Source organism: Piliocolobus tephrosceles, chromosome 10 (genome assembly GCF_002776525.5).
Source record: "Piliocolobus tephrosceles isolate RC106 chromosome 10, ASM277652v3, whole genome shotgun sequence".
Lineage (NCBI taxonomy): Eukaryota > Metazoa > Chordata > Mammalia > Primates > Cercopithecidae > Piliocolobus > Piliocolobus tephrosceles.
In genome coordinates this window covers 121,222,859-121,234,800 of record NC_045443.1, presented here as the reverse complement: position 1 = coordinate 121,234,800, position 11,942 = coordinate 121,222,859, and the positions used below count along the sequence as shown (strand labels likewise).

The window sequence follows — 11,942 nt, the reverse complement described above, 5'->3', positions numbered from 1 at the left end:
CTTTTTTTTGAGGCGGGGGACAGAGTCTCACCCAGACTGGAGTGCAGTGGCACCATCTGGGTTCACTTCAACCTCTGCCTCCCAGATTCAAGCGATTCTCCTGCCTCAGCCTCCCAAGTAGCTAGGACTACAGGCATGTGCCACCACACTGGGTTGATTTTTGTATTTTTAGTAGAGATGGGGTTTCACCATATTGGTCAGGCTGGTCTCGAACTCCTGACCTCATGATCTGCCCGCCTCGGCCTCCTAAAATGCTGGGATTACAGGCGTGAGCCACTGTGCCCGGCCAGTTTATAGGTTTAGAAACTGAAACTGTGGCTGTGGAGCTAGGAAGCAGCTTGCCCAGGAGGCAAATGCAGGCCTGATTCCAAGGCCCAGGCTAGGAGCTGCCAAGCTCTATGGGTCCAGAGTCACTGGCAAGTCTAATATTAATAATTTAATATTAATAATTTACTGTATACCTTGCCTGCATCATTCTAAGTACCTTTCTGATGCTCTCTCACGTACCTTTGTGGGATAGGGATCACTACTGTCCTTGGGGTCCTCCCAAGGAGGTTAAGGCATAATGGGTGAAAAGACTTGTCCAAGGTCCTCAGCTAGAAAGTGGTAGAAGCAGGACTTCAGCCCAGATACAAAGTCCAGACCCAGGCTTCAACCACTCTGCCTTCCAGGAAGAGTTGGCAGTGTTTAAGAGTCTAGTCCATAACACTGTTTCAACAGCATCGTTAGATCAGGGCTCCTGATCCCTAGAACCCTGTGTAACACTGCAACCCTGGCCAGGCATAGTGGTTCAAGCCCGTTATTCCAGCACTTTGGGAGGCCGAGGTGAGAGAATTGCTTGAGCACAGGAGTTTGAGACCAGCCTGGGCAACATAGTAAGACCCTGTCTTTACAAAAAAATAAAAAATTAGCCAGGCATGGTGGTGAGCACCTGTAGTCCCAGGTACTGGGGAGGCTGAGGCGGGAAGATGAATCGAGCCCGGAAGTTTAAGGCTGCAGTGAGTTATGATCACACCACTGCACTCCAGCCTGGGTGACAAGAGTGAGACCCTGTCTCCAAATACAGAAATGCTGCCCCGCCTCCCTGTGGGGATAGACAGGGTGGGAGAACCCGCTCCGAAAGAAATGCCAGGTTAAGATGGCACGGGTGGCTCTGGTACTAAAAAAAGACTAAAAAAAGTTACGGTGAGAAATGCCTGGAGTGCAACTCTTGGTAAAATCCGGTGCTGGCAGGTGGGCACTCTGGAAAATAAGTCCTGGGGGGTGATTCTCCCGGAGACAGGCCTCGCTTGACCACAGATAACAGAGTTGTGACGTCAGTTGAGCTCTGGCGGTTCTCACACTGCAGGATTCCAACTACAAACCTAGCCTGGGGGGGAGCAGGCTTAGAAGTAGGTTTTTGCTGGGTGCAGTGGCTCACGCTTGTAATCCTAGCACTTTGGAAGGCTGAGGTGGGTGGATCACAAGATCAGGAATTCAAGACCAGCCTTGCCTAGATGGTGAAACCCTGTCTCTACTAAAAATACAAAAATTAGCTATTCGGGAGGCTAAGGCAGGAGAATTGCTTGAACCTGGATGGCAGAGGTTACAGTGAACTGAGATCACACCACTGCACTCCAGCCTGGGCGACAGAGTGAGACTCCATCTCAAAAAAAAAAAAAGAAGTAGATTTTCAAGCCAAGCCTCAGAAGGCACAGGAAGTAGTTGCTGTAGCAATAATCTTTTATTTTATTTACTTATTTGAGACGGAGTCTCGCTCTGTTGCCCAGGCTGGAGTGCAGTGGCACGATATCAGCTCCTGACCTCATGATCCGCCTGCCTCGCCCTCCCAAAGTGGTGGGATTACAGGCGTGAGCCACCGTGCCCTGCCAGCAGTCATCTTTTATAATGAACAAATAAGGCCGGGCGCAGTGGCTCACATCTGTAATCCTAGCACTTTGGGAGATGGGCAGATCACGAGGTCAGGAAACCAGGCTGGCCAACATGGTGAAACCTCATCTCTACTAAAAGTACAAAAATTAGCTGAGTGTGGTGGCGCACACCTGTAATCCTAGCTACTCAGGAGGCTGAGGCAGGAGAATTGCTTGAATCCAGGAGGTGGAGGTTTCAGTGAGCTGAGATTGCGCCTCTGCACTCCAGCCTGGGCAACAGACAGACCAAGACTCCATCTCAAAAGGAAAAAAAAAAGAAAAAAAAGAACAAATAGGTCAGGCACAGTGGCTCACAGCCCTGTGGGAGGGTGACATGAGAATTGCTTGAGGCCAGGAGTTTGAGGCTAGCTTGGGCAACATAATGAGACCCTATCTCTACAAAAAATAAAATGAACAAATAAATATAGCAACTACATATCAGAACTTGGAGGCACTTATTAGTTATTAGTCCTGAGCACTTGTAAACACTGAATAGTAGCCATATTTTTAATTCTAATAATAGCTAATACTGATTACTGAAGATTGTCTATGTGCAAGGCACTGTTCCAAGTGCTTTTTTTTTTTGTATTAACTCATTAAATCCTCACAATCACCCCGTACAAGTATTATTATTAATTAATTAATTTATTTATTTATTGAGATGCAGTCTAGCTCTGTCACCCAGGCTGGAGTGCAGTGGCACAATCTCAGCTCACTTCAAGCTCCACCTCCTGGGTTCACGCCATTCTCCTGCCTCAGCCTCCCGAGTAGCTGGGACTACAGGCGCCCCCCACCACGCCCAGCTAATTTTTTTTTTTTTTGTATTTTTAGTAGAGACGGGGTTTCACCGTGTTAGCCAGGATGGTCTCGATCTCCTGACCTCATGATCCGCCCACCTCAGCCTCCCAAAGTCCTGGGATTACAGGCATGAGCCACCGCGCCTGGCCCCGTACAAGTATTATTACCGTCTCCATGTTACAGGGAGGGAAACTGATGCACAAGGAGACTACGTACCTGCCCGAGTTACACAGCAGTGGATTGGAAGCAGAGGTTCTGTTCCAGCAGCCACATGCCCCCTCCAAGGTGAGGATATAATACTGATGCCTGAATCGTTGGGGAAGGAGGCAAGTCAAGTGGGCAGAGATTATCCCTATTTGACAGACAAGTTTCAGAGGAGGAATTGACTTGACCAACGTCACACAGCTGACAAACACTTAAAACTAATGCTGGAACTGGATCTCTTGTATCTAAACCAAGGGTTCTACTCACCGTTCCAATCTGCCACCAGTGCCCAAGCATGGAGGGGACAGGGATCTGGGCTGGTAATAGGGACTTCCAACACAAGACAGGTGCAGTGATGATTCAGAGCATCCTGAGAATCATCAAGTCTAGTAAATTGTAAGTCACAATGACAATTACATCAGCTAAAATTTATGATGCTTACTATGTGCCAGGCACTGTTCTAAGGCTCAAAATGCATTAACTTTTAAGCCGGGCGTGGTGGCTCACGCCTGTAATCCCAGCATTTTGGGAGGCCGAGGCAGGTGGATCACTTAAGGTCAGGAGTTTGAGATCAGCCTGGCCAACATGGTGAAACCGTCTCTACTGTGGCCGGGTACACTGGTTCACGCCTGTAATCCTAGCAGTTTGGGAGGCCAAGGCGGGCAGATCACTTGAGGTCAGAAGTTCGAAACCAGCCTGGTCAACATGGTGAAAGACCGTCTCTACTAAAAATACAAAAAAATTAGCTAGGTATGGTGGCAGGCGCCTATAATCCCAGCTACTTGGGGGGCTGAGGCAGAATCGCTTGAACCTGGGAGGTGAAGGTTGCAGTGAGCCCAGATCGTTCCACTGCACTCCAGCCTGGGCAACACAGCAAAATTCCATCTCAAAAAAAGAGAAAAGGCTGGGTGTGGTGGCGCATGCCTGTAATCCCAGATATTCAGGTGGCCGAGGCACGAGAATCGCTTGAACCCAGGAGGTTGCAATGAGCTGAGATTGCCCCACTGAACTCCAGCCTAGGTAAGAGTGAGACTGTCTCCAAAAAAAAAAAAGCATTACCTTTTAATCTTCACATACCCTATGGTCCCCAGTATATAGATGAGGAAACCAAAGAACTCAAGAGTTCTAGAAAACATGCTCAAAATCACATCAGTACGCTTTCCTGGTTCCCCAAGAGGACGCTTACCAAAGCTGAGACTCATGTTGGCGTGATACAGTCAAATTGTAAAAACAGAAAGACACACAGGTGGCCTTGCCTGGCAATAAATATTTTAATTTTTGTTTCATTTTTATGATGACAAATAATTTTCAAGTTTATTTCCTTGTTTAAATACAAAGCTAAACCACAAATAGGTATAATCGACATTGTGTCTCACATTTACACTCCTGTCGGATCCTCTTCCAATTTGCTGCCCACTGACCGGGCGGGGGGGGGGGGGGGGGGGAAGACTTTCTTAGGTAGCACCGTCGTGAGGCCCAAGGTGGGGTTGGGGGGAATCAAAGACTAGGACGGGCTCTCATACCTGTCTCCATTCACATTTACCTGGGACCAGGGTAGGCAGGAGACACCAGGTCATGGCTCCTGAGCCCTGGCCCCCTGGGCTGAAGGGACAGAGAGTGAGGATCAGTTCTGTGAAGGACGGGAGGAGGCAGCCATGTACTCCTCCTGCCTTCACAGTTAAGGTGAAAACCTTAGCCCTATCTGTGATTCCTGGGGGCCACCAGGCCCTGCGTGCTCCCCTGCACACCTGGGTGCCTTTCTGAGGCTGGCAGCAGCGGCTGGGGTCAGGGGTCCTGGGCTCCTAGGCTCACACCTCAGCTCACAGTTGCGTCCTTGCAGAAGGATGCCGGGTGTCTGACAAACACAAGGCCTTGACAGCAGGTCTGGAACCTTCAACCCCAGCAGGATGAGGGGAAATGGGGATGGATGTTAGGTAAGTAATTTCTGGTCCCACTACAAAACTTTATTTTTGATTAGAGTACCATTCTCAATCTCTTCTACAAAAAGCAAAAAAAAAGCAAAAGAAAAAGAAAAAAAAAGCAGCCACTTCACTCACTTCAAGACCTATATACATGTAAGTTGTTTTCTGTGGTTTTTTTTTTTTTTTAATTTTTATTTTTTAAATTTTTATTATTATTTTTTTAAATAAATTCAGTGTTCACATTTCTATAAAGAATTAACCCAGTTTCAGGAAACCCTGCCCCCGCAGGGCAGGTAAGCAACGCTCTCCCTGCCCACATCTAGTTCGATTTCGCGCCCTGATGCTTCAAGGTGCCCAGAAAAGCGGCAGCTTGTGGAAGAGGAAATCTACGCCCGGCCCAGGCTCGGGGCCCAGGGCTCAGTAAGCTTTCGAGAAAGCAGAGGGGAAGACTAGTTTACTGCAAAACCTTTTTAAAAAATATTCATACACTTCAGTGAGCGCCTGTCGAGACATGAGGAGAACAAGAGCTTGGAAACATCCCGTCCAGGCCATTGGGAGGCAGCGTCTTCCTCACACCCCGTCCCTGGATGTCAGGGGTGCAGGGGGAAGGTCCCGGCTCTTCCACTGGAGAAAGGAGACTCACCTGGCTTCCTAGTTCATGTTTGACTCTTTCCTCTAAAACCTGTGCTGAGTCTTTGACTGCATGCACGGGAAGCACAAACGTTCGGCTTGTATGCAAAAAAAGTACAAAAACAACTAGAATATAAAAGTTTTGGTAATATAAGGCCATCTGTTCAAGTCCACCTTGGAAACCTGTAACAGATATTTAAATACTACAGTGAAAAGGCATCTTAATATACTTTTTAAAAACATCTGAAGTAATCCGCTAAGATTAAGTAAGTGTGTAAAAAAAAAAATTCAATTCCCTTTGAGGGCACTTTGTCCTTTGCAGAAGGGAAGGTGGGGTGGGGAGGGTGTGGGGTCAGCCGGTTAATGCTTCAGCCACGGGTGAGCTTCAATGGAAGCCTTGCTGCGGTCCCCATAGTCATACAGGAGCTCCTCCCCAGCCGCGATGTCTCGGGAGGCGATGAGGATGAGGTGAGGTACGCCGTCAATGTCGTGCAGTTTGGTTTGGCAGTTCCCACATTTGCTATGATTGATCAGTCTTCCTAGGCGATTCGTCTCTCTAGTTGCATCCACGCTGGAGGGGAGGGAGAGCCAGAGAGGATTAAATTGATAAAGAGGGTTAAAGAGAGTCACACTTGTGCTCAGCTCTGGAGGGATGTTGATTTAAAGCCACGTGTTTTGGAAAGATTCCATTCATGAAGCTATTTTCTTCTTCCTTTTTAGAGGGTGTCTCGCTGTGTCACCCAGGCTGGAGAGCAGTGGCGCGATCACGGCTCACTGCAGCCTCCTCCACCTCCCAGGCTCAAGTCATCCTCCTACCTCAGCCTCCCCAGTATCTTTGACCACAGGTACATGCCACAACATCAGGCTAATTTTTAATTGTTTTTGTAGAGACAAGGTCTCCCTACATTGCCCAGGCTGGTCTCCAACTCCTGGGCTCAAGTGATCCTCTGGCCTTGGCCTCCTGAGTTTTTGAGATTACAAGCATGAGCCACCAGGTCTGTTTTTTTTTTGAGAGGGAGTCTCGTCGCTCTGTCGCCCAGGCTGGAGTGCAGTGGCGTGATCTCGGCTCACTGCAACCTCTGCCTCCCAGGTTCAAGCGTTTCTTCTGCCTCAGCCTCCCAAGTAGCTGGGACTACAGGCATGCGCCACCACACCCAGCTAATTTTTGTATTTTTAGTAGAGACGGGATTTCTTTTTTTTTGAGACAGAGTCTCACTCTGTTGCCCGGGCTGGAGTGCATTGGCACGATCTTGGCTCACTGCAACCTCCACCTCCCAGCTTCAAGAGATTCTCCTGTCAAGAGATTCTCCTGTCTCAGCCTCCCAAGTAGCTGGGACTATAGGTGCACACCAATATGCCCAGCTAATTTTTGTATTTTTAGCAGAAACATGGTTTCACCATGTTGGTCAGGCTGGTCTCGAACTCCTGACCTCACGTAATCCGCCCACCTTGGCCTCCCAAAGTGCTGGGATAACAGGTGTGAGGCACCACGCACGGCCAGCATTTTTTTTAAATGTATTTTTTGAGACAGGGTCTCGCTCTGTCACCCAGGCTAGAGTGCAGTGGGACGATCACGGCTCATTGTAACCTCAACCTCCTAGGCTCAAGTGATCATCCTACCTCAGGCTCCTGAGCTGCTAGGACTACAGGTGTTCACCACCAAGGCTGGCTAATTTTTAAAAATTTTTTAAATTTTTGTAGAGGCAGAATATATCCCTATGTTGCGAGGCAGGATATATCCCTATGTTGCCCAAGTCTCAAACTCCTGGGTTCTATCAATCTTCCTGCCTCAGCCTCCAAAAGTACTGGGATTACAGGCATCAGCCACTGCACCTGGCCCAATTCACAAAGCTATTTTTTTTTTTCCCTGAGACAGAGTCTTGCTCTGTCGCCTAAGCTGGAGTGCAGTGGCCCGATCTCAGCTCACCGCAACCTCTGCCTCCCGGGTTAAGGCAATTCTCCTGCCTCAGCCTCCTGAGTCACTGGGATTAGAAGCGTGCGCCACCACGCCAGGCTAATTTTTTTGTATTTTTAGTAGAGACGGAGTTTCGCCATGTTGGTCTCAAACTCCTGACCTCATGATGCATCCACCTCAGCCACCCAAAGGGCTGGGATCACAGGCATGAGCACCCACGCCTGGCCCACAAAGCTATATTTGAGAGCCTGCACAGGACCTGGGTGGGGGGATGGGGTGGGACCCAAACGGCTCTTTATGGAGGCACAGGAGGAAATGGTAGAGTTTCCCAAAACAAATACATAGATTAAAAAAATCAACCCTGCCAGGTGTGGTGGCTCACGCCTGTAATCCCAGCACTTTGGGAGGCTGAGGCAGGTGGATTACCTGAGGTCTGGATTTCGAAACCAGCCTGGCCAGCATGGTCCTGTCTGTGCTAAAAATATAAAATTAGCTGGGCATGGTGGTGCTTGCCTGTAATCCCAGTTACTCGGGAGGCTGAGGCAGGAGAATCACTTGAACTTGGGAAGTGGAGGTTGCAGTGAGCCAAGATCATGCCACTGCCCTCCAGCCTGGACAACAAAAGTGAAACTCCATCTCAAAAAAAAAAAAAACTCAACGCCACTGGTCATAGCCAGGAAAAAGCAATTAGTGATTTCCAGAGCTGCTCTGGCCAAATGCCCTGAAGGAGAGCCAAGTGAGCTGCTTAACAGGTTTCCATGTGACTAGTCCACTTCTCCCCTTCGTTGGATGAGATAACATCCAGGACAGCTCCAATTCCAAAGATTAAAAATGGGAAGCTGGTGGCCAGGCACAGTGGCTCATGCCTGTAATCCCAGCACTTTAGGAGACTAAGGCAGGTGGATCACAAGGTTGAGAGATCGAGACTATTCTGGCTAACACAATGAAACTTTCTCTACTAAAAATACAAAAAACTAGCCAGGCATGGTGGCATGTGTGTGTAGTCCCAGCTACTCAAGAGGCTGAGGCAGGAGAATCACTTGAACCTGGGAGGCAGAGGTTGCAGTGAGCCAAGATTGTGCCACTGCACTCCAGCCTGGGCAACAGAGCGAGACTCCGTCTCGAGGGAAGCGGGAGCCAGGCGCAGTGGCTCACACCTGAAATCCCAGCGCTTTGGGAGGCTGAGGCGGGCGGACCATCTGAGGTCAGACCAGCCTGGCCAACATAATGAAACCCCATCTCTACTAAAAAAAAATACAAAAACTAGCTGGGCGTGGTGACACATACCTGTAATCCCAGCTCTATGGGAGGCTGAGGCAGGAGAATCCCTTGAACCCAGGAGGAGGAGGTTGCAGTGAGCCAAGGTTGTGTCACTGCACTCCAGCTTGGGCGACAGATTGAGACTCAAAAAAAAGGGAAGCAGGGGATAGCTGCATCACAGCTTTGAAAAAAGGCAATAACAGGCCAGGCACAGTGGCTCACGCCTGTAATCCTAGCACTTTGGAAGACCAAGGCAGGTGGATCGTCTGAGGTTGTTCAAGACCAGCTTGGCCAATGTGGCAAAAGTCCATCTCTACTAAAAATGCAAAAAAAAAAAAAAATTAGCCGGGCTACTCCAGAGGCTGAGGCAGGAGAATTCCTTGAGGCCGAGAGGAGGCTGCAGTGAGCTGAGATCATGCCACTGCACTCCAGGCTAGGCAACAGAGCAAGACTCTGTCTCAAAAAAAAAAAAAAAGTCAACAACAACAAAACCAGAAGACTGGCCACCAAACAGAATTAGGAGTTCCTGGCCCTTTGGCCTTTCCTCACTGCCCAGAGGACAGAAAAGCCACTCAAAGCAACAGTGGACTCACCAATAGGTTTTGCTCAGATACTGAAAATAGTACATGTAACAGCCCGTGGAAGGGTCCTGTGCGTACAGAGCCTCCCGTTTCTTGGCATCGGTGAACTCGATGAGGTCCCCGTGGTATTCCACCACAAAGTCACCTCGGGAGAACTGCTTGGTGGCAATCACACCCCTGCCTTTGCCATCGATGAGGTCAATCTGTCAGGAAGTGATAAGAGAGTGTGTTGGTTCATAATAGCAACGGATGCCACTGTCCACGGCAGGTCTCCGGGGAGCTGGGGGCTTACCCCAATCTTTAACAGCTGTACTGAGCTATGCCATAAAATTCATTTGCTTTACATGTACAGGTTGATGGGTTTTATGAAGTGCATACACCTGTGCAACCGTCACTACAGGCCAGCTCTAGAACATTTCCCTCACTCCACAAACGTGATTCCTTGGTGCTCATCTGCAAAGCAGTTATATCAGAGCTCGTGAGAGATCTGCTAGGTGGAGACTGCCCCATTTTGTAGATGAGGAAACTGAGGCTTAAAGAGGCACAGCCACGTGTCTGAGGCCACACAGCTAGGCAGTGACACAGCTCAAATCCACACACTTGGTTTCTCTGTCTAGGGGCTGTGCGCTATGCCTTCCTAGGGGAACAGCAGGCCCAGTGGTCTGGGTCTCTGCCGCCTTCCACAGTTTCTCTCCTGTGTCTCCTCACTCTATTCTACATGGAGTTGGATGGGGTTGCTGTTAGGGGCCCAGGACTTAAGCTGGAATCTCCCCAGGTGGTGGGTGGAAGCAGAAGCTTTCTGAGCCCTGAGCCCTAGTCTAGGCCCATCTGAGCCCCCCGTGGAGAGTTCTCCTCTTGCCCAAACTGCGTATGTTTGAAATACAGTAAGAGAAAAGCACATTTCTTGGCCATTGTCACTATCTAGGAAAACGCAGTTTAAAAATGTATTAGTTTCTCCTTTTAAAAGTTTTCCTGGGCATCAGCTAAATATTGTATAATCCCATGTATATGAAGTGTACAGAAGATCAATTCCACTGAGACAGAAAGCGGCTGAGTGGCTGTCAGGGGCTGGCCAGGGGACAGGCAGGGATGGTGGGCAGTGCTAAGTAATGGGTAAGGGTTTCCGTTTGGGAGGATGAAAAAATTCTGAAATTAGACAGGGATGATGGTTGCATTGCATTGTGAATGTACAAAAAGTCACTGAATTTTTTAACCACAATTTCTAAGAAAAGTTTCCCCTGGATAGCATTTATATACAAAGTCCATTTATGTTTCCTTCATAAGACATTTCCTTAACAAGTTTTAGTATTTGGCTCTTTGACAACCTAAGAGAGTCTGCCTGGTCACCATGGCCATTAGAGGGTTAAAGCCACATGGTGGCCACTCTCAGCCACAGGACCAGGGAAGGTGAGCTCTTCCAGCTTCAGCTACGATGCAGCAAGTAAGCAGCCCCTTACCTTCATCCCTTCTTCCTTTCCACTCTCAATCAATTCATCTATTCTTTTCCTCTCTTCAGACTGGGTGGAGAGAAAGAAAAGCAGCATCAGTATCCTCTCCCAGGCCTGTCGCGGGTGGCTTCATGGTCTTGAGCCCTGACTGCCCCAGGCCATGCCCACAGGGCCACAGTCGGCCTCATTTGGCATCACTGGGGATGACGGGTCCCCACTGATGGCAAAGCTCCCAAGTATCCCTCCTTTCCTCATCACCCATCTGTTGTGGAAGATCTGTCACCTGAGGTTCAACTGGATCGGGGGGAAACAGTGAGGACCCAAGAACAGAATGGGGCTTATAGATATGTTCTGTTGCCCATGCAGCATGTTAAAAAATGTCCAACTTGCCCACACCTGAAAATCAGGCCTTTGACTTCATAGAAAATCAGGTACAGCGGGCCAGGTGTGGTGGCTCATGCCTGTAATCCCAACACTTTGGGAGGCCAAGGCAGGCGGATCGTAAGGTCAGGAGTTCGAGACCAGCCTGGCAAATATGGTAAAACCCTGTCACTATTAAAGATACAAAAATTAGCCAGGTGTGGTGGCAGGAGCCTGTAGCCCCAGTTACTAGGGAGGCTGAGGCAGGAGAATCGCTTGAACCTGGGAGGCGGAGGTTGCAGTGAGCTGAGATTGTGCCACTGCACTCCAGCCTGGGTGACAGAGCAAGACTCCGTCTCAAAAAAAAAAAAAGAAAATTGGGTACAGCAGATCAGAGGCTGTGCCCTTTGGATGGGACACACGTGGTCCACATCCCTCTGGTCTGATGGCACATACTGCTATCAAAATGTTTAGGATCTCAGAGGTTCACCTGTATGGAGGCCACCACCATGGATGGGAAGAGGGCCTCCAATCCCGAGGGTCAATGCAGCCCTGAACAGAGAACAGGAAGGGGGCACCCAGGGATCCACCTCTCCTCTAAGGCCACCCCTCCTGCACCTACCTCCATCCCTATCCCTGGGTTCTACTGTTCTGCCATCGCACAGATACTACGGAGCAAAAGGGAACCAAATGAAGACAGACTAGAAGCTCCAAACCAGTGTGGCTCACCCCAAACCAGCATGTCTTGCTGGCACAGACTTTCACCAAACCAGATGGCACATGTCAGGAGCCTGACACCAACTGCTGAGCTCAACCCACTCCCCCTACACAGAGGTCCAAACCAGCTTGCAGCTTTTCCAGGCACTCAGTCCACACCTGCAACGTGCCAGGCCCTGCAGTCTGTGCTGGGAACA

At 49.3% G+C, this 11,942-nt stretch overlaps 1 protein-coding gene across 1 annotated transcript; it reads right to left on the bottom strand.

Annotated features, from left to right (window-relative positions):
• Positions 1–4,164: 4,164 nt before the first annotated feature.
• On the bottom strand, positions 4,165–11,232 carry KMT5A (lysine methyltransferase 5A). Its single transcript, XM_026457376.1, has 3 exons — positions 10,678–11,232; positions 9,233–9,423; positions 4,165–6,035 (listed from the first exon to the last, which is right to left on the bottom strand). The coding sequence occupies exons 1-3, from the start codon at positions 10,762–10,764 to the stop codon at positions 5,825–5,827; spliced, it is 489 nt and encodes a 162-aa protein (XP_026313161.1). The 5' UTR covers positions 10,765–11,232; the 3' UTR covers positions 4,165–5,824.
• Positions 11,233–11,942: the final 710 nt, after the last annotated feature.

Bases quoted from the DNA above. Each gene is read 5' to 3' on its own strand.
- KMT5A (XM_026457376.1), bottom strand. From the start codon at position 10,764: ATGCTGCTTTTCTTTCTCTCCACCCAGTCTGAAGAGAGGAAAAGAATA. The intron at 9,424-10,677 runs GTAAGGGGCTGC...ACTTCCTGACAG, and splicing joins GAAAGGAAGAAGGGATGAAG to ATTGACCTCATCGATGGCAA. The intron at 6,036-9,232 runs GTGAGTCCACTG...CCTCCCCTCCAG, and splicing joins TATCTGAGCAAAACCTATTG to CGTGGATGCAACTAGAGAGA.